The sequence below is a fragment of the Delphinapterus leucas genome, chromosome 16, assembly GCF_059928025.1.
Source record: "Delphinapterus leucas isolate spDelLeu-1000000601 "Yukka" chromosome 16, BTC_Dleu_Yukka2, whole genome shotgun sequence".
NCBI lineage: Eukaryota > Metazoa > Chordata > Mammalia > Artiodactyla > Monodontidae > Delphinapterus > Delphinapterus leucas.
In genome coordinates, this window is record NC_143144.1 from 71,356,079 (window position 1) to 71,378,759 (window position 22,681).

The 22,681-nt window shown below is 49.5% G+C and overlaps 1 protein-coding gene across 5 annotated transcripts in view; it reads right to left on the reverse strand.

The window, feature by feature from the left end:
• Positions 1–22,681, reverse strand: part of AFAP1L2 (actin filament associated protein 1 like 2) — a 99,187-nt gene that overhangs the window by 30,774 nt on the left and 45,732 nt on the right. For 4 of the 5 annotated variants that reach the window (XM_089898205.1, XM_022568699.3, XM_022568698.3 and 1 more), the window contains exons 1-3: positions 8,004–10,650; positions 1,607–1,681; positions 144–238 (exon numbers count right to left, since the gene is read on the reverse strand). In XM_089898205.1, coding sequence (XP_089754331.1) covers positions 144–238; positions 1,607–1,681; positions 8,004–8,277 — 444 coding nt within the window. In that variant the 5' untranslated portion in view covers positions 8,278–10,650. Of the gene's footprint in view, positions 1–143; positions 239–1,606; positions 1,682–8,003; positions 10,651–22,681 lie in introns of those variants that run through there. The other variant, XM_089898204.1, reaches the window with a different exon arrangement.

Here is a 22,681-nt window from a genome sequence, read left to right on the forward strand (position 1 = left end):
TCCGTCCCTCCCGGTGCCCCGGACCCCACAGACAACAGGTGCTCCGAAAATGCCAGACGCTTGGTAGACTGACACCTGCGAGAAGCATTGGACCTTCACGGGACCCAAGTCAGGGAAATGAGGGATCCCGGACCCACACTTACGATCTTGGGTGGCGGGAGGTCTGGAAGACTCTTCTGAGGGGCCGAGGAGTGCTGGCTGGGCTCGCCGTTAGTCAGTGGGCTCTGCTCCTCGGGCGCTGTGGGAAGCAAGCAGAAGAGGGCTTCGATGAGGGGCACCCAGGCTTGCAGTGGAGTCTCAGTAGCCAGGAATGTCTGGTCACATGAGCCCCGAGTTCTATTTGGGCAGGTGTTAATTACCCAGGCAGGCGATCCCTGGAGCCAGTGTTGTTTTTCCTCCAAGAATAGGGTAGATCGGCCATGGGCAGTTTCCTCAGGAGGAACTGGTTTGAGGTTTCTGGTAGGTTCCGCACCCTCTCCTCCACCGGCCCCATGTCCAAAATGCCCTGGCCACAGAGCTTCAGTGAGTGGAGGAGCTGCCCGTGGTCACTATATTGAGCTGCTCTCAGCACGGACCCTGTGATTACCTCTGTCCACCCCATGGTTTCCCCGGAAGGCAAACAACCTAGGGCCCGGGGGCTGCTTTAGTGCAGGGGACTTCTGCTGAGCCCACGCTTGGTGGTGGGGCAGGAGGTGAAAGCCACACTGGGGACCTTGGCCACCAACCCTCTGTGCACTTTTAAGGAAAAGGCACCAAAGGCTCTTCTGAGCCTGACCATTTCGGCAGGTGGCCCAGCCAGCTGGGGACAGACAGGTTCAGGCAGATCTGACCCTGGGGCTTTGCTGGCTGATGTCCTGAAGCCAAGTCTTTAACAGGACTGAATGTTTTGGGATGCTGTGTTCCCGCCTCTTGCGAAGCCTCTGCCTTTGAGTCACAGGCTTGAGAGCTGCGAGACGGGGGCTTCTACTCCCCTCTCCTCTGCAGCTAGGCAGCTCTGCAAACCTCTGGGCCTCCCTGGGGTCCTGCTGGACCCACTCCTGAGGGTTTTCAGACAAAAGCAGAGAGCAGAACAGAGAAGATTGAGACGCCATGGAAGACACCACCTGTCCTTCCAGTGGAAGGTAAGATGTTCTGCCAAGCGATCACCTTTGAACAGAACCTTCGATCGAATATTAAGGCAGCTGTTGACATCACCGACTCCTCGCCATCACCCCCCCAACACACACACACTCATAAAATCCAGACTTCTGTCAAAAGTCATAAAGCTGGGGCTGTGGGATCAGCACCTATACAGCTGCTTTCTTAGAGCATCTGAATTATAACTTCCTGTTCCTGGGACGATGCTGGCAAACGCTGAGAGATTTTAGGGACTGAATCCTTATCCACGAAGGGGACACGAGACCTTTAAGAGGCAAGGAGGTGGCCTGATGAGACATCCCAAAATACATCAACCCCAAATAGCATCAACCAAAATGCGACTTCCAAAAATAACCCCACCAGGCCTGTCTGTGGTCCTGGCTGGGAGGAAGGAGGGGTGGGACGGGACCAAGGCTTATACTGGCCCCCTTCCTGGGAGCTGGCCACTCCATCAGCGGTAGACGCGTACCTTTGTCTTGGGGCTCGGCATCCTGTTGCTTGTGGACCGTCACTTTGTTCATATAAATGTACTCCTCATCAGAACCTGCAGAAGGAGGATGGAAGACACAGGCTTCATGTGATTTCATGAAGGGAAAGGGCCTCTAGAGAGAAAGGATGTCCCCTCCACCCCTCAGAGACATTGTCATCAGCCTGGATTCCAGTAAAAGCATACAACATTTTGAGTTGATTGAAAGAGTCCATTGTAGAAAGAGCTGACAGATTTCCAAAAAAAGAAATACCAAATTGCTGACTGTTAGTTTTCTAGCCTGGAGGGAGGGGAGGGGAGGGAAGGGAAGGGGGGGGTACAGAAGGATAGCTTTGGGAATAAAAGGCTTAAGTGGAAAAGCACCCATACCTTAAAGATCTGCCTCATATTCCACCAAGCAGAGATTTCTCTGGGTTTCCTAGCATTTTGTTTAAATTGTAAAACATTTCCTATCAGTCATTCTCACCCTAGTCTGAATTACATTCATGGGCTAATCAGAGTGAGGTCTATATAAGATAGGTCATATTCAGGACCTGGAAGTTTAGCTCCCAGGCCTCTAGGTGAGGTGCCACTGTGGGGGCCTGAGCTCTGGGTTTGGAGTGGGGAGTGTGCTGGGATTTGGACCTGCAGGACCAGCAGCTACCTGCTCTACCTGCAGTGCACAGCCCTTCCCCTCCTTTAAAAACATTTCTGTACAGGCTGTCACCTTCCCCGTGCATGTCTAGGCAGAGAAAGGCTTGGACCCTTTCTTCAGAAGCCTGCAGAGGAGACTGATCTGAGTGTTTCTCCTCCTAGAAATCCTCCTGCATTTCTTTGTGCCTCTTAATTTGCATTTCCTAGAAACTTGCGGCTGATAAATTCCAGTGGCTGGAGATGGTGCTACAGAGCCAAGGAGCCCAATTCAAACCCCTGGCGAAGGAGGCAGTTCAGCGCCAGCCAGTTCCACACCACAGACCGCCTAGACTCCAGCCGGCAGACCTGTGCCAACAGAGCCCTGAGAACCCAGAGGAACAGGAGGAGGATACGGCTGGATGGATCGTCCTCCATCAGCCCGTGGGATTGCCACCCTGGTGCCCAGCCCTGCCAGAACCAGTCAGCAACGTGACCCCTATACCAAGGGCTGCAGCAGCTTATCGGAGGGAACTACAAGGTCTAAACGTAGTTATCCACAACTTGCATACCTCCACTGAGGGGCTGGGTCTGTACCTCCTCCAGAGCATGACACAGGATTCAAGCACTCTGCAGGGGGAAGCAGGAGACAGGGTAGGGGATGGGGGGCGGGGGGCCTCGGCCAAGCTCTGCCATTAACAGTAATTCTGAGCAAAACAGCTAACCCGTGTGCCTTGGTTCTCTTGCCTGCATAGTATGGAAAATAATTGTGATGAAATATTGCCTAGTTCTACCTAACCGAAATTTTCAAATGTACAAAACTCAAACGTTAGGGAATTTGAAAAAGTAAGGTAACCTTGTAACTAACAAAGATTAAAAATGACAGCCTAGGGCTTCCCTGGTGGCGCAGTGGTTGAGAGTCCGCCTGCCGATGCAGGGGACGCGGGTTCGTGCCCTGGTCCGGGAGGATCCCACATGCCGCGGAGCGGCTGGGCCCGTGAGCCATGGCCGCTGAGCCTGTGCGTCCGGAGCCTGTGCTCCGCGGCGGGAGAGGCCACAATAGTGAGAGGCCCGCATACCGCAAAAAAAAAAAAAGACAGCCTAAAACATGGGAGATAACTCAAACGCTCAATAATAGGAAAATGGTGAAAGAAACCATGGCACATCAACTTAGGTAACAGCAGGTCACCTTTAAGAGTAAATGGATTACCGGCACAACCATTTTGGAAGTGATCTTGGAGGATAATTTAATTTTAAGTGTTCATATTCTGTAACCCAACATTTCCGCTGCCAGAAATCTATCTTGAAGATAAACTCCAGCATGTAAACAAAATTTTATTTGAGGGTGTTTACTGCAATATTATGAGTTCTTTTTTTTTTTTTTTAAAGAACAAAACTTAAATGCCCACTAATAGGGGGCTGGTTGAACATTATTGTTCATCCATCGATGGACACTACCCACCTGTGAAAAATAACAAAGTAGCTCTATGTCTGCTGTTTACAAAGATATCCAAAAATTACAGTTAAAGGATCATGTTTCAGAAAAGCAAAAAAAAGAAAGAAAGAAAGAAAAAGTATGCGAACTGTCAACATAGGGAAATGTGCACAGGCAGCAATTCTAAATGTAAAAATAATGCAAAGCAGAATACAGAGGCAAACCGCAGCTACATGAAAATATCCCGATGACACCGATAAAGATCAAAAAAGGAAGTGAAGGAATGTAAATAGTGTTTGACGTTCATTTCACATTCTTTTCTTTTTTCATACTGTTAACTAAGCCCACACTCCCATACAAAAGAAAAGGCAAGATATTGTTATTGTTTTGTTAGACTCTGAGCAGGTGCTTCCCCCCCAAGATGGTGATTTGTAAATTGCAGAGAAAGCTGGCACTGGCCGTGTCACGAGGCTGCGTCTCCCTCCTTGGACACTCTGCAGGCCATACTTGACTAGGTGTTGATTCTCAGTGTTGCTAATCCACTACCATCCAGTTGGTAAGTAAGAGGCTCCCAGGACCATCTGCAATCCTGTGAACTTGGCCCTGGAAAGAGAAGCCTGATGAGCTGTCCCAGGTCTGGGAGGCAGCAGCCTCGGGTTGGAGAATTTCCATCATTGTCTCATTCATTTTCAGAAGTGCACTGAGCACCAGCCCTGTACTAGGTGCTGGGCATACAGCAGAGAACAAAACAGACATTGTCTCTGCCGTTGTGAACTCACCAGATCGGGGGCAGGGGAGGGAGAGGGAGAGGGGGCAGACCCAGATGGGGTAGTCGCACAGGTATGTGGGAAATGACAGCAGCTACAGGTACGGTGGAAAGGAGAGCTCATCGTGCTTTGAGCAAGTGTGTGGATCCTGGGGGAACGACCCTTGTCTGAAGAGGGTGGTGGCAAGGGGTAGGGAGGAGGGGCCCGGATCCTCTTACTACAGCTGCATAGACTGAACTTTTGAAGCATTTCCCATCACAGGGACAGCCCTGAAATGTCCCCAGAGTCTCTGAGCAGGGTACTGGGGGGCCCACAAGGTTAAGACAGGAAAAAATATCGGGCCCCCAATAAACAGACCTCAATCCATGTCTTGACCTTACCACCTAGACAAAAGGCAAAGAGAGTGGAAAATTCAGTAATACACTGAATATCAGAAAATAGAAAATTCCATTTGAAAAGTGCAAACACACACACACACACACACACACACACACACACACACACTCATGCTCTGCCCCAAATGTGTTGAAGTAAACAACAGCTCAGCCAGTGGAGACCACAGCCTATCTTGAAATGATCATCCTGCCTCCACCTATAAGTCCCATCAGGCTGAGTTAATTTTCTGGAAGATACACAGTGAGGCAGGCATGGGAAGCTGAGAGAAAACGACCAACGCGTTCAATTTAAGGGGCTTTGGGTTCTATCCCGTGCAGCATAATTAACCTGGTACAGACTCATCTGGACCGTGGAGAGAGGAGGGGAGCGTAATGGTTAGGTCTGCTGGCCCAGGCCCAAGCCTGGGCTCTGCCACGCATGGCCATGTGCCTAAAGTAACTTTCCAAACCTCAGTTCCCTTGTTGGTAAGATGGGGACAGCAACTCCCTCATTGCCTTGGGACGGGGTTAGATGACATAATCCAAGTCATTTCATTCATTAAGCACCGGGCTGGGAAATGGTAAGAGCACAGAAAGTGTGAGCTGCCATCCGAGAGGGTGCAAAGAGGACCAGAGGGGAAGTTTGCAAACAGTGGCTATTCATCCGTGAGCACTGACCTGGAGAACAGAAGTGACAGCCAAAGGCCTTGGTACGGCTATGCGCATTTTATCGGTGGTCTGGGTGTGCTCTGGGGGCAATTCACACCGGGGGCCCCCGACCTGCTCTCAGCAGCTCCTGCAACCCTACAAGCTGCAGAGACCAAGGGTGGGGAAGGTCTGACTTTATGAGAGCAGAACATACACACATCAAAGGTGAAACAGAGGTCACCCTACAGGAAGCCACACTAGACCACAAAGGGGACCCCACACCGGGAGCTCTGATGGAGTGGTGAGAACCAAGAACCAGAGGTCAGACGCCGTCACAGGGGCGTTTCTCAATTCCCAACAAAGGTGTTCTTTATCATTAAACATTCTCAGGTTGGAGCACATCTAAATGGCCTGGGAGTGTGCTCTTTAAAGAATTCCACTGATGAGTCCTTCTGTGGAGTGATTCATCCCTCTGTAACTTACCTGCTTTGTAATGGGGATTTCCCATCTGCTCATCCCACCTTTGATGTGCTACTGACCAGCACTCAAGGCAGGTCAGCAGATGCTCACTACAAAGCTAGGAGGAGCCTGTAGAGCTCAAAGGCAATGAAGGGGCTGCCGTAAAACCGCTCTGATGAAAGGCTAAGGGAGCCAGATTATGCCGACAGAAGAGAAGGCTGCCGGGCATATAGCAACATGCTTCAGCTTTATGACTTCTCTGATATTCAGACAATAGGAACTAATTCCACAGGGAACAAAAAAAAAGGGAAAAGGGACTTTGAAACGTAGCCCAGTGGACGCAGGCTGGATGTCAGGGAGGAGTCCCTGACTGTGATGGCCAAAGAAGGTGCACTTCCCTCCCTGGCAAGGATCTGGGCTATTCCTACCGTGAGACAGATGGATTAGATGTCCTCTTACTGTCCCCTTACTGTCCCCAAAATATCACTTTCAATTCTCAAACATCCGATATAAAAATAAACTCGACTAAACTGTTACGACTTCACAAGAAGGTGTTTCTTTAAAAAAAAAAACACACCTGTGCTAGAAATGAAACCGTATGTCCACTGAAGACTTGTACAAGGCTGTTCAAAGCAGCTTTATTATTCATATTAGCGCAAATCTGCAAACAACCCAAATGTCCATCAACAGTGAATGGATGAGCAGATTGCAGTATATTCGCAGAAGGGAATACCATTCAGCTATAAAAGGAACTATTGATACAGTCCACAGCATGGAGTGACAGGGGCCAGACCCAAGGCACAAACCACCCAATTCCATTTACAGGAAGCTCCAGAACGGGCAACGCTAATCAATGGTGGTAGAAATCTGAAAAATGGTTGCCTTGGGGTGGGGCTAGGGAGGAATTCTTGCCCTGGGAAGGGGCAAGAGCGAATTTTCTGAGATGATAGAGATGTTCTACATCTTAGTTTGGGTGGTGGGTGCACAGGTGCATACAGCTGTCAAAACTCACTGAACTGGGCTTCCCTGGTGGCGCAGGGGTTGAGAGTCTGCCTGCCGATGCAGGGGACGCGGGTTCGTGCCCTGGTCCAGGAGGATCCCACATGCCGCGGAGCGGCTGGGCCCGTGAGCCATGGCCGCTGGGCCTGCGCGTCCGGAGCCTGTGCTCCGCAACGGGAGAGGCCACAACGGCGAGAGGCCCGCGTACTGCAAAAAAAAAAAAAAAAAAAAACACCCCAAAAAAAACAAACAAACTCACTGAACTGACTCCTGAAGATCTGGGTACTCGACTGGATACAAAATCTAGCTCAATTAAGAAGATAGAAAACCAATGAACTCACAGTTCTGTGATTTACAAAGTCTTAAAACAATGTTTTCCTGTTTTCCCTTGGGCTGTATGACACTGGGCAAGTTATTTACACTCTCCAGGCCTGAGTCTCCTCATCTGTAATAACAGCACCAACCCCACAGGGGTGTCTTGAAGATGAAGCCCGAGCAATACATGTGCAGGCGGGACGTGCTCAATTAAGCATTAGCTATGATTATACCAGTTTATTATCCCTTCTCTACTTTCAACCATAAGGAAAAGTGCTCTTCGTGGGCTACTGTGTTGAGTGTTCAGAAACTCCTGGGGCTGCCATACACGTCCCGTCACTCTTGCACTATAGTTACGGGCTGAACTATGTCCCCCTCAAAATGCATGAATTAAGTCCTAACCCTGAATACCTCAGAATGTGACTGTATTTGGAGAAAGTGTCTTTAAAGACATAATTAACATTAAATGAGGCCACTGGGGCGGGCCCTGATCCAGTATGAATGGTGTCCTTATAGGAAGAGGAAATTTGGACACCGCCATTCACACAGAGGAAAGATGGTGTAAAGACCCAGGGAGAAGGGGACCATTTACATGCCAAGGAGAGAGGCCTCAGAAGGAACCAATCCTGATTTTTAGCCTCCAGAACTGTGACAAAGTGCATTTCTGTTGTTCAACCCAGTCTGTGGGGTGTCATTATGGCAGCTGTAACACACGAACAACCATCGTCCTGCTTCCACGGGGACCTCTTTACTAAGGCCCCGGCCACACTCACTGCTGCTTTTGGTGTAAAGCCGGAGGAGCTCGGCCAGGCCACTCTTCTTCACCACAGCTGTGCTGCTCAGGTTCTCTTGGTCAAGAATCCTGAGGAAGTCATCCAGCTCTGTCAGCAACTGCTCTAGGGCTAGAGACAGAAAACAGAAGAATCCCTTATAGCAGCTGCCTTCTCTCCAAAGGCCCAGCTCAGACACACCTCCAATCCCACAACATCCCATGACGGACCCTCCGGTCTTGAGGGGAGGGGTCCAGGGTGAGGCCAGGCAGCACATGGGGGGCCCAGCCAATAGGTGCAATTCCCAGTGCCAGCGTCGCTGGGGAGAGGCAAACAGGCCCTTGGCTTCGAGATGGACAACCTCGGCCAAAGCTGCGGGGCTACCATTTGCTGGAGTGACAGTGGCCAAGGTGGTCCAATCAAGTCTATCAGGCTGTGAGAATCTGGAAACAGGATTTTATCCCTAATAAAGGTCAATCAAAGCAGCTCAGTGTCTGGGGAACTTGAACACAGATCAGACCCGCAACCGTCAAAAGAAATGCTGTGGTTGACCCAGTTGTTAATCCTTTCCCCAAGGATGGGGAAACACAGAGTCACTTCAGGGAGATGAAACAGTGATTACTCTGTCCCCGCAGGAGTATGGACAACCTATCAAAAGCCACACTTGGACAAACGAAACCTTTCCCTGAGATTCTTCAGTGACTGAGCCACTTCAATTGCCACTAGGCCAGCGTCACTCCCAAGCTGGTTAAGGGCTGTGGTGCCTCGGATCTAGTTGTCAAATACGCCTCTCTCAAGGGCCACTGTTATAGAAGCACTGGCCAATTTCTAGCTGGAAGTACATTGCAGAAACATCAGTGCAGCGGGCAACAGTCTAGGTGCAGGGCCTTCCCCATTACTGTTGTTGTTATTATTGTTAATGACCTAAATCTCTATTAAGAACAGGATGCGGCATTCCCTGCCGGGGTCCTCACCTTGGCGCTCCCTGCCCAGCTGGCTCTCCAGAACGTGCTCGTTAATGGCAGCAGCTCCTTGAGGGTCTAAACAATGCTTTCCAACCCTGGCTGCATTGGAATCACCTGGAGAGATTTTAAAACTCCTAATGTCTAAGCCGCACCCAGACTGATGACATCAGGATCTCTGGGAGTGAGACCCAGGAGTTATTAGGTCTTAAACCTCCTCAGGTGATTCCAATATGCAGCCAACACTGAGAAGCATGGGTCTAAATGTAATGCTAGGGGCCACAACTGAGGGCCCTCCTTCCAAGACAGCAGCCAAGACGCCCAGAGCCGCCCTCCACCACCTGCTGCTGGAACTCTGAGCGGTCACATCTCTCCAAGCTCATTCCCTCATCTGTAAAGTGGAGAAGACTGTGTGGGCCCTGCCCATCTCACAAGGTTGGTGTAAAAGACAAAATCTGTGAAGCTCTTCACAGCCATGCTTGTGAAATGCTATGCTAACCACACAAAGAGCTTTGTCATCATCGTCTCCTCCCATCCTGTGACATCATTAGTTATTTCTTATTCTCCACCAGTAGCATTCGTCTCTAAGCTCCTCTTCAGAGACAAACCAAAACCTTGCACTGTAACATTCCCTACCCTACCATGTAAGGGAGAGGAAGGAAAGGAAGGTCACCTCCTCAGAGCAGCCCTCCCTGACCACCTTCTCCATACTAGATATTTCTTATCATTTTCTAACTCGGCATCTATCTCCTGCTTTCATAGCCCTAATCACAACTTACTAGCAATATGAATATACAATATTTTTTGAATACACAGTATTTTTTAAATAAGATTTTAAAATGAACAATATCAACAATGAATAACAGTTTTATTTATTTGCTCATTTTTAATGTGTATTTTTGTCTTTCTCATCCTGGTCTAGTCTGTTAGCTCAGTGAGAGTCAGAACCACACCTGTCTTGCATCTTTGGCACCTCACGCTGTTATAAGCGTTGAATGAATGTTTATGGAAATAATGAATAAATGAATGAATAAAGTTATTAGGTACCTACTAGCTCACAAGAACTCTAGGAGGTAAGCAACATTATGCCTATTTTGCAGATGTGGACCTGGTGGCCCAGAGAAGACCCATAACGGCCCACATGGCCCATGACAGAGAGCTGGGTTTGCTGCCTGACTCCAAGGCTGAGCTCTTGGCAACACCCCACCTGATGCCTCCATGTAGGGCCTTCTTCCAGCATCCCCCAAAGGCCTGGCGCCCCAGAACTGAACCAGAGCCCCTGACTATCCCCTAACCCCCTCACTATAGAAGCCCTTATACTCCCCTGGTTCTAAGGGAGAGCCCAGTGTCCTATTTCTGTTCAAACACCCCCTTGGCTCTCAGTGGGGTAGTAGCCTCTGACTCCATTCCTGAAAAACCAAACTCCCTGGAATGAATATTGCCACTGACCGGGAGAGAGTTGGAGGAAGGGAACGGGGAATGAGGATGCTTATTTCGGAAGAGAGCAGTGATAACAGTACCAGCGCATGTGACTGTCAGATCAAACAGCCTGCTGGCTCAGATGAGTGGGTGCCGCCTGTCGTAGGTCAGAGCGCTCTCCCCCTGCAGAGAGAAACAGCAGAGAAACCGCCTCTCTCCCTTTTCAGTGTCCTGGTAAAGGATGAAGAATCAAACGGGTCCCACAGAAGTCTACGTGTCACTTCCCCTCTGGCTTGTCGAAAGCCAAGTGAAGGTAAAAGACACCTTCACATAGCCAGCGGCCCAAATGCTGCATGTGGTACGTGTTGGCCCGTGTGCCTAGAGGTAGGACGGAAGATGCCCTCATCTCTGCCCGAGAAGAGATGAGCAGATGGTTAAGTGATAGCCAAGGAGAGGCAAGAAAGAAGCCACATTAGGTAGTTCTGCTTGGGAAAGAGCCATGGACCAACAGCAGAGTCTCCTGCCCCGTCCTTGGGTATTGAGAAGAACACCCCAGGGAATCTCCAAGAGGCCAGTGGCTTCTGCCCAGTTTACTTAAAATTGATTAAACTCTTAACACAGTGAATTTTGAAAGAGCACCAGCAAAAGCCCCCAGAGCCCACCGAATCAGCATCCGGCGAGACCCCACAGTGTGCCCAGCACTCAGCTGGGCCCTCAGCCTCAACTTACTGGGAAACCGGAAAGGAGACCTGGATGGCGTGGCTCCTGCCTTTTGCAAGCTTGTTGGCGGGACAAGACGAGCACAGGTGAAGTGATTAACAGACCAGGGCGCACCACCAAAGAGTCAAGAGTCTCGCAGCTGATATGAGACGATAGGTTTAAGGCTGGAAGGTTTCTGGGAAGAGGCCCTCGTAGAGTAAGGCCTTAGGTTGTTTTCTGTTTGGTTTTGTTTGATTTTGAACAGTTATTCATGAGTTTCCAGTTGGCTGCAGAAACTCAACAGGCTGAAAGCAATGAGCTTAAAGAAGTCAAACGGGGGGACTTCCCTGGTGGCGCAGTGGTTAAGAATCCGCCTGCCAATGCAGGGGACACGGGTTCGAGCCCTGGTCGAGGAAGATCCCACATGCCACGGAGCAACTAAGCCCGTGTGCCACAACTACTGAGCCTGCGCTCTAGAGTCCACGAGCCACAACTACTGAGCCCGTGTGCCACAACTACTGAAGCCCACGTGCCTAGAGCCCGTGCTCCGCAACAAGAGAAGCCACCGCAATGAGAAGCCCGCGCACCGCAACGAAGAGTAGCCCCCGCACGCCACAACTAGAGAAAAGCCTGCACAGCAACGAAGACCCAACGCAGCCAAAAATAAATAAATACAATTAAAAAAAAAAAAAGAAACAAGTGAATTAAAATGAGACACTAGAAAAAAAAAAAAAAGAAGTCAAACTGGGGAAAAACAAAGGATAAATGACTCTGAGGCTTGAACTCAGCTACAGTGGATAAGGAAAGTGAAAGGGCCTTGCAAAACAACTAGGATCTCAAGCTGCATTTTTCCTGACCTTCTGAACTCCACTGAGCTGTTACTGCTGCTACTCCTGCTAACAAAGAAAAAACACGAGAACTTTAAGTGTCTCTTGTTTCCACATCCTCAGCTATTCCCAAAAGCTGCCTGATTCCTGAAAAACAGCCTTGTTTATTTTTATGTGAGCAGATACATACCAAGCCAAAGGATGAAAAGCATCAATGCCTGGCTCTGGGGAGACAAAGGTGAACCTGATGGGGTCCCTTGCACTTCCAGGAGCCCCATGCCTGGAAATAGGGCACCAGTGAATACACAGGAGAGAAGTGATCCAGGGACATCTCCAAGGATCAGGAATGCACCGAGGAAAGAGACAAACTTCGGGGTTATCAGGGAGATGAATTTATAAGCTGGCCATTGCGGATGAATAGGAGCTCACCAGGAAGAGGCAGAGGCATTTCAGGAAAAGGGAATGATGCTCAGAAGAAGACTCAGATGCTGAAAGCACACGGGGTGTCTGAGAAACCACGAGTAGCTCTGTGTATCAGGGCACTCAGAGCATGGGGGCAGGGTGGGTGGGCCATGAAGGAGAGAAAGTGGGCTCTGCGGCCAGAACTGCAGACTTAGATCCTGTGGGCAGATCATAAGGGCTTTAATTTGCTTTGCTAGGGAGTTCGTGCCTCATCCTGCAGGGCTTCTGGGCAATGCAGTGGAGGAGGCCATGCTATGCTGCTCTTCAAGCAGGCTAGCTCTGCCAGCTGTGGGGAGGACGGTGGAAGGGGACCAGGGGACAGGAAGGGGAGGCAAGGAGGCCAGTGAGACGACTGCATTAGCTCAGCTGAGGAAGATGAGGGTGTCACCCAATCACAGCGGCTGGGGCCATGCAGGGCGCTGCACCCCCCCACCTCCAATTCTCCCAAGCACTCTGCAAGTGCACAGTGGGGGGAATGGGCTCTTGAGCCTGGATTACAACCTAACTCTGTCACATCTGCCGTTAACAGCGGCACTGGGGTTCAAGTCCAACCGTGAACAAGTCCAAGTACTTGCTGTCTGCCGACCGCCCTGGGGAAGTCAGAGAGGTTGACCCGGATCATGGCCTCTGCTTCCCAAGGTAGCAGGGGATGGGATGGAGGGGTTGGACTTGAGACACGTGACAGGTAGCAGCCATGGGCCATTAGATGTGGAGACTGTAAGAGAAGATGCCCACGGGTGGCTGAGAGCTGCGGAATACCATCAGACACACAGGCCTGAGGACACTGCAGTTAACTGGGCATCTGTGCTCCCTGCTGCTGGGGAACTGACGGGCTAGGCCGATGGGAAAGATGGGAAGAGGGGGAGTGCTGAGGAAGCAGATACCCTCCTTTTCCTCTAAAACAGCTGAGTCAGGTGAAGGGTACGCACCAGGGTTGAAGAAACGCAGGACCGGGAAGCAGAGGGAGTCATGAAACCCAGAGGTCATTTCCCTTCCTCTCTGGATCCACATCATCCTTCAAGCTCTGTCCAGGCCCCGACTCCACAGAGCCGCCCGCAGCCATGACCGAGGACACTCAGCTCTCTTGCCAGCTCTTCCCTAGATTCCTCACTGTCAAAGTCAGTTGTTCTCAGTTGTCTCAGTCTGTGCCAGGTCTGTATTCTGGGCTAGGCCTGAGCCCTTTCTGGACAAGGGTCAGCCTTCGTAGGTTTGGGCCTCTGACAAGGCGCTAAGCACATCAGAGGTCAGTGATGCTCCTGTCATCATACCCCCTGGGGTCCAGCTACAGGTTCCCCCGCTAGCCCAAAGGACAGCGTTCCTGTGAAAACTTTCGTAACCTGAAAAGAAATAAAGTGAAGCAGCTACTGTCTTTTTCTGGAAAAATGAAGCTCCTCTCTGGATAGATTTCAGTTAGCGCAAGCAGGTATTCACGTAGGCCTTTCATCAAAGCCAAGTGGCGCGAAGCAAACTTTGGAAAAGCAGGGGAAACCGAGAGCTCAGGCTCTTGGGAATAATAAAAGCATGGCCCCAACTTGCGCCAACCCTGGTGACATTTTAAAGCCCTTAGAGCTCGGAGGGACGGGCCATCCCTGGGAGGAATGCGGCCATTTCACTGAGGCTCTGGAACGCACTTGTCCCAATTCCCTTCCCCCATCACCCCCACATTGCTCATTTTGGTCTCTTCCTCAACCTCCAGCGGAGGGAGGGAAAAATAAGTGTGCTGTTCATCGTGGAAACTGTAGGCCCTTGTGCAGGCTTTCCATCCTGGCTCTGTTAAAGTTCAGAGTTGTCTGCTCACGGACTGACAAATCATCAATAAGATTCTTGTTCAGGACTTGCAAGGCCCACGCAGAGCTGGACGGGTCAACTGCTCGATTCATCGCCCTCGGCCCCGGCAAAGCACTGCCTCCAGATGACCTCCTCCCCCAGTTTTTCTCATCCTGAGGCAGTCCTGCTTTTTGGTCACTAGGTTCCCAACCATAAATGTCTTCCCAACATGCCAAAAAAGCTGCTTCTCGTGATTCCCCTGCTGTTTTACACACACAGTTTTATTTATTCAGCTGCGTTTGCTGAAGACCCATGATTGAGGGTGATTTTCCTTCCAAACGTGAAACTAAGCAGACCTGTTCTTTTAAGTATAAAGACACGCATCCCCCTCCCTGCCCCAACGGGGTTCCGAACACTGAGCCCAGGGCATATTATTTGCATGAACCCGACTGCTGGGCACCAACCAAAGTTATGAAGCTGGTGAAAGTTTCTGTGACAAGCAACAGCATCAGGTGGGTTGCAATGAGGAGCAGAAAATGCCAGTAGATTCATCCTGGTCATAGAGAACCGTCAAGTTCTCAAGAATGAGCTTTTGGAAAACATGCCCCTTTACTCCACCTAAAAGGAGACCTCCCCCCACTTTTAGGAGGCCCAATCCCCCTTTCTCTAAAAATGCCAAATGCCAAGTCAGCCTTTACCAAGTACCCGATGTACCGATGGGTATGTGCCTGGCAGGTTGATAGGAAGTGGGTTTCTTTCTTTCTTTTTTTATGGCGGTAAGACACACATAACTTTACATTAATTTACCACTTTAGCCACTTTAAAGCTTACAACTCAGTGTTACAATGCCATGCAACCATCACCACCACTACCTAGTTCCAGAACTTTTTCATCACCTGAAACATAAACTCATTAGGTTGTCGCTCTCCATTCTTTCCTCCCCCAGATTTGTGGCAACCACAAATCTGCTTTCTGACTCTGTAGGTTTGCCAATTCTGAATATTTCATGTAAATGGAATCATATAATATGTAGCCTTTTGAGCCTGGCTTCTTTCACAATGCACCATGATTTCAAGGTTCATCCATGCTGTAGCATGTATGGTATTTCATTCCTTCTTATGGCTGAATAATGTTCCCTTGTATGGATATACCACATTCTGTTTGTCCCTTCATCATCAATGAGGAAGTGGGTTTTTTTAAACAAAAATAATTTTTAATTGGGCTATAACTTACATACAGCAACATCCTCTGTTTTTACTGCATAAAAATCTAGTGTTTTGACCAACACACTCAGCTGTGGCAACTACCACCACAATCAAGATACAGAACAATTCCATCACCCAAAAAGTTCCTTTGTGCCCTTCTGCAGGTGACCCCTTCTCCACTCCCAGGCCCTGGCACCCTGCAGAACCTCTGGAGTCTGGCTCCTTTTACTGAACATAAGGCATTTGAGATTCATCCATTGTTGTTACATGTATGAGAAGTTTGTTCCTTTTGACTGCTGTGCAGTATTCCATCCTACGGCTGGAGGAAGCCCATATGTCTCCATAAATTAAGAGATCTCTGCTGGGTGCTTCTGCACAGACACAGCAGGTTCCTGTGTCCTCACCCCAGTTTCTCATGCTTTTGAAGGCACCCTCCTGCTGACTTTCAAGGGCACTCCTGCTTTCAGGACACCGAATGGAAGACCACTCAGGGCCATGCATACAAAAGATAAAGTGGTGCTTCTCAACAAAGGCTGCATATTGGAATCAACTGGGGACTTAAAAAAAATTCCTGATGCCTGGGTCCACCCCCAGAGCTCCTGCTGTAATTGCTCTGAGTGTGGTCTGGTCCTCAGGAGTTTTCAAAGCTTCCCAGGTGATTCTACTATGCAGCCAAGGTGATGAACCACAGAGATAAAGGTGTAATGATTGCTTCATGAAAAGTCTTTTTACTTTATAAAATTACTTATGAGCTCTTAAAAAACAAGTTTCCATAGTGCTGCTATATAACTCAATTCTGATTTCACATGGAGAACTTTCTAGGTTCATGCTTGTCATATCAAGTCAGATACATTTGAAAATACCTTTTTTTTCCTCCTAACATCGTTTCCCTTCTGGACAGTGAGGGTGTGGAAGGCAAGAACCAAGATGTCTCTGTGTTTACACATCACTGAACTCAGTTCCCTGTCCTGCTTAAACAAGTGGGAACTCTTATCACTGGTAATCCGCACCCAAAAGATTTGCAGGCTACTCCTCCGGTGGGCTGTCATTGATCCCGCCTGCCTGGACCTCAGGAGACTGAGCCAGAAACGTAAATAACTTTCTCCAGGATAAATACTCCAGGAGTTTTTCTTTATTTCCATCTCCAAGAAATGGCGAGGGGGAGAGGGCTGTGCTCCATTTACCAGCGCTGTGACTGCGCTTCTCCCTGCTGAGTCTGACCTTCAAGGTCAGTTTGTCATCATTTTTGCAAGATCTGCTTTTTCTCACCTATCTTGGAGTCTCATCACTTAAAACACATCCCCAAGAAGAGGCCGCCCTCTGCATTCCCAGATCATCTGTGCGGGCTTGAAGAGATGGGACAGATGCTTTGCTGTGGCTTGCACTACTGGAAAAACAACTCAAGTTGCTCACTGGTGACCTCTCAGATGGAACAAACCTCCCCAAGAGCAGAATTCCAACCCCCAGCTATGAAGCCAACTGGAACCAGAGCCGCTCAGATAGGGCCCCTCAGAAATTTCACATACTAACCACCAAAGACATCAAACCAAGCACAGCGAGGAAGAGAGGCCAGGCGCCTGCCAAGGGCCACTTCCTCTCTGCCTCAGCCTGCCCAGAAGCACCACCTGTCCATCCAGTCCAACAGCACAGGGACTATTACTTGGTGATTCTCCCGTCTTTATTTTCTATTTGTCCCATGAACGCAAGTCCTTGGTCCCTAGTTAAGTTGAAGGCTCTGTGTAGGTAGGGACCACATCTTCCGGTTTGGTTTCCCCCACTGTGCTTAAACAGTGCTTTGCTCTAAAGTCAGTGCTTGGAAAACATCTGCTGAGCATAAGGCTTACACACACACACACACACACACACACACACACACACACACACACACAGCCTAAGGAAGGCTCCTCCTGAACTGTCTTGTAATAAAAGGATTACAAGACAGGCCAGGGGCGACAGACCACAGTTCAGGTCCCCACAGCTAACAGCTCTGGAAGGACCATCCAGAGACAGCCCCCAGCAGTGGACATATCTCACACCTGGGCAGCACTCCGGTGGGAGAACTTACTCAAGGGTGCAGTGGGAGGGGCATGGAGGTTCCCCTGGAGACCAGGAACCCAGGGCCAAAGGAACTCGACCCCCAGGGCACTCCAGCAGTTCAAGGGGCGCAGGAGGGCCGGAGCGAGGCACCCCAGGTTCTAGCAGCCACCAGGGTCCAGGCCAGACAAAGAGGCTTTGGGGCCCAGGGGGCCTTTGTCCCCGGGCTCAGTTAGGACATTCCTTAAATGCAATCTGCCAGAAGAGTGGCTTCATTCAGACTCAGTTATGCGGGTGGGCGGCGCAGAGGTTCAGCTGGGTGGCTCCCCGCATGGCAAGTCCCACAGCAGCTGGCACAAACCATTTCAGTCTCTGAACAAGAGGCTGTCAGGGGTCACTCAAGTTCACTTTGGAAGTTTGGGAAGTACTGTGTCTAACAGAAAAAAAAAAGAAGGCTGGAAAATAACAGTGGTTATCTCTCGGTGGAGGGGTTCTGGGAAATTTTTCATTCCTGCTTTACACCCTCCCCTTTTCCTCAACACAAAAGAGCAGTGAGTTATTCCATGAAGAGAAGACACTGCTGAGGGACTGGTATGCTTTCGGTTTTGGCTGCAAATTTAGGTTTGTCCTTATTCACTTGCTATTTGTATTAGACAAAAAGGACACAAACTAAAAATGTATGGAAAGAAAACATAATCACTGTCCTGTTCGGATTTCCTGTTTCTTTCCAGCAGTTGGCAGAAGTAATGACACACCACTGGGCTGATGTGCCAGCGGGGCCTCTTCATCCTGTTCAGGCCTCCAACGCGAAAGAGGTCAAAATCCGCCCTGGCAATCTAAAACCACGACCCCCTTGACCTTGGAGCTAGCCGGCAGGAGGCTACCCCCAGCCTGATTCAATGCCCCCCTGGCCCACACAGGCAAGAGCCCTTCCTTGGGGCTCCAAGGAAGCTGGGCTAGAGGACAAAGGCCTCCTAGCCCCCCAGCCTCCTTGTCTGGCCTGGACCCTGGTGGCTGCTGGAACCTGGAATTTCTCGCCCCTGCCCTCACACTCCCTCTGAACTGCTAGAATGTCCTGGGCAGGTTGCAGGTGGTGGTTGTGTACCTTTTGCCCTGGGTTCCTGGTCCAGAGAAAGCAGTGTCCTTCATGCCCTTCCCACCCGTACCAGATTCTAACTTCCCATTGCTTAGGGTCTTCCCTGGTGGCACAGTGGTTGAGAATCTGCCTGCCAATGCAGGGGTCACGGGTTCAATCCCTGGTCGAGGAAGATCCCACATGCCGTGGAGCAACTAAGCCCGTGCGCCACAACTACTGAGCCTGCGCTCTACAGCCCACGAGCCACAACTACTGAGCCCACGCACTGCAACTACTGAAGCCCGCACACCTAGAGGCTGTGCTCCACAACAAGAGAAGCCACCGGATTGAGAAGCCCGCATACTGCAACGAAGAGTAGCCCCCGCTCGCTGCAACTAGAGGAAGCCCGCACGCAACAACGAAGACTCAATGCAGCCTAAATAAATACATAAATAAATTTTTTTAAAAAACAAATTTCCTTTGCTTAAATCTTAGTTCCAAATCGTGGCTCACCCTTGGCTTTACCATATACAGGCTGCGTGGCCTTAGAGAGTTGAATTCACTTCTCTGTGCTTCAGTTTCCTCGTTTGTAAAATGGGGTTAATAACAGTACCAACTTCATAAGACTGGTGTAAAGATCACAAAATAATCCCATAAAGTACATATACTAAGGTAAATGTTAGCTGCTAAATAAAACCTAAATCTCTCCTATAAGATGGATATGGAAGACCCTCCATAAACACACACTCCCACACACATACACATTGTAATTTTAGTAGAACAGTTTCAAAAAAGTGATTGGAAATATCCCTGTTTGGTTTTTGCAGGGCTACTACACTGTCTCCTGGCAGAAGGGCAGCAGAGGTAACTGGGGTGGAATTCCGGTTAAGCCCCTCTGAGGAACCACCTTCCTAGAAACACATAATGTTGAAAATAAATAAGTGCAGGTTTTCCAAGCTTCCTGTAGCTCCCCAGCCCAGGTCTCCATACCAGATACGCATGTGCAGAACAAGAGTCAATGGCAGGCTGTGAATTGAGAAGTGGCTACCAGGTCCTGTGCTTCTTTTCCACCCTCTGCCCATCTAACCCCTGACCCTGCAGCACCACCCTCCCTACCTGCCTTGATAGCAAGCCAGGCAACGTTCCTCTGGGCAAAGAGCACAACACCACTAAAAACGTTGCCTCAGAAGGGACAACCCATCAGCGTGTGCAGTGGATCCTATCTGCTGTTTTTCCCCCTTCCCCAGCATCTACTTGCCCTTCTTATTTGTACCCAATTTCTCTTTGGGAAACCCTTTTACCCAGCTGTATTTGCAGCTTGGGCGGGACTAGAAGCCCCACCCCCGACTCCATGGCAGCTACATGACCCTGGAGTTAGCCGAAGTGTTTCATTCCCTTAGCCACAGTGATTGGCTTAGTGATGGCCTCATGATGAGATCCAAGCCAATGAGCGGCAGCCGTGGGACTCTTCCTAGAACTACCTCTTGGTCTCCGAGCTGCTGGAATGTCAGCCCGGGGCCACTTTGGCCATCTCCAGGCACAGTCTCCCAAGGAAAGAAAACAGAGCCTGGAGACTCTGACCTTTCAAACTCCGACTCAAACAAGCCTTTTCCTATACCGCTCAGTTTTGTGCAGCCAGGACTTCCCATTTTTTGATTAAGCCAGATTGAGCTGGGTTCTCCCTTGCTTGCAAAAGGAGAGTCAGCTACCACAGCACAGTTTTTGAGCCTGGAATCTGGGCCGGGCAGTCTGCATACACAATTTCAGTTCATCCTGTGGGGTAGACATTATCATCCCCATTTCACAGAGGGGAGACCTGAGGCCAAAGGAGGGCCACAATGTAAACACCAGAGCTCAGAATCAACAGGGCCTTCTGGCCGCATGCCTAGAGTTTACTCCATTAATCTGAGTCTACTTTACAGTGGTAAGGATTTGCTTATTACTCCAGAGAGTAGAATTAAAAAACATTCTAATGAAAGCAAAGTGTGGGGAAAGATCCAGGAAAAAAAGCACCTTGAGAAGCCTGAGATAAAATGTCACCAAGGCCTGGGATGAGGGCAGAGATACATGGGCAAAGGGCAGTAAAGATAAATTCCTGCCAGCCTTAGGAATACCAGCAGAAGGAAAACTGAAAGGGAAATTCCAAAGGCCCAGAGGGGAGAAGCAGAGCAGGGCATGGCATTGGGGATATGGAAGGACCTGAAAGAAGACCTTCACTTATTCCAGGCAGAGCTGACAGATTTCAAGACAGCCAAGCCCTCCAAGGCAGGCTGATGGGAGAAACAATGGTGGCAGCTGCAACTCTTGGCTCAGGGAGCAAAAGAGCTGGAGAGAGCATGCCATCCCCAAACCTCCAAACCTGACTCCCCAGACCCATAGGATGGAACAGAAATGGGAGGGGCTGGGGTTGTTCAGTTGTGGGAGAGCACAAGAAAGGGTCTGCCTAAAATGGTCCGTAATTCTAGGAGGACTGGAGAAGCAAAAGTCCACACAAAGGAGCAACTTTAATAAAGCCAGCAGTTCTGAACAGACAGCTCTTTAGCTAGACCAGCCCTGCCTCTGCTGATAGAACATCTCTAATGGACGAGAACTGATAATCAGGCAGAGAGCTGCATATACTCCCGTTACGTGAACCTCATCAACTTGGAATCGGTCCCTTTAGCAGCACTGCAGGAATTAGGAATCGATAATGAATGGAAATTAATTACTTTGGTATACTTAGCGTTCTTTTCCCCTTCTTTTGGGAATGGGAGGACCTGTTCCATACAGTTCAGATCTGGCGGGCCCCACCTGAGCCATGGGAGGTGGGGATGTAGCTGAGGACCGGCCATTCTTTAGGCCCCAGCGATGGGTTCAAGCAAGACCAGAATTTCCCCTAGGATTTGCTCTACTGGCTTTGGGAGAAAGAGGCCTTTCCTGTCTTCAGATTATAAACCACAAGGATATATACTTGGAGCTGCAGTCGACTCTCCATCCTCCACGCCACCTTCCCAGTCTGAAGATGAAGCCAGTGCTCAGAGGGGAGGAAAGCTGAGAACTAGAGAAAGAGACAGAGCCCTACCCACATTGCTAGAGTTCCTAGGTCCAGCCGTGCCTGAAGCTACCCTTGAACTTGCCAACTACATGAACCTTTTTCACATAAGCTGGGTTTTAGTCACCAATGACCAGAAAGTCCTTATTCATATGTAAGTGAAGTTTGAACAAATGGTGGCTTCATGTAAACCACCCCCTTTACGAGGCATACCTCAATTTCCCAAAGCTATAAAATGGTCCAATAGTAATCTTAATTTCCCGCTCCCTTTGAAACGTCCAAGCACAAAGCCAGGTAATTTTCTTGGATGACAAACATGGTGCCCAAACCACCAGAAAAACAGCTGACGATGGCCCACAGACACTGAGGGCGTGGCTGTGATGGTCTGTTTAAACCACGAGAAGCATCAGGCCTCGGGACAGGTGGCGGGGGGTTGCTTCCCAGCCAGGAACCCAGCTCCTCTCCTTTCTGACCGGTGTCCATGCCCCTGTGCTGCTCTCCACGGTCCCCAGGACAGGGCCCACAGCAGTGCTTTTCAAACTGGACACGACCCTTTAGTGGGTTATGCTGTCAACTCAGAGAGTTACCAGCAGCTCGAGAAAAAATGTAGTAGGAAATATCAGGATGCATAGCATCTAGTAAAGGAGTGTAATCTTTCATAAAACTTTTGTTTTTAGATGTATGTCCTGGCATACAACGTAAAATACATTTCTTACCACGGTCACAATCAAAAGGTCTGAAAAACGCTACTGTAGGCCCATGATCTCTTATCTGAAACCCACAAAGCCAGAGTTGTTTTGAAAGTCTGTACGTTTTAAATTCTAGAAAAGGAACCTGGTGCATAAGGTCTGGGGAAACACTCAGGAATAAAACTCATTAACATTTCTATAGCAAAATACACAAACATTCAAGCTAAGTGGGCTTGATGGATTACATATCCCCTCACATCATTTCAGATGCCTTCATATTAATTTGTTCCAACCTTACCAAAAAACTCCTGGCTTTCCAAGTTTGGGGATTTGGGAATTGAAGCGAGAAAACTGTGGACCTATGTAGGGATTCTCAGGACCTTTTTCCTTCTTCTGCCTCGAAATTGACTTTTAATTTTCCAATTTTTAAAAAAGACCTCATGGGGCTTCCCTGGTGGTGCAGTGGCTGAGAGTCCACCTGCCGATGCAGGGGACACGGGTTCGTGCCCCG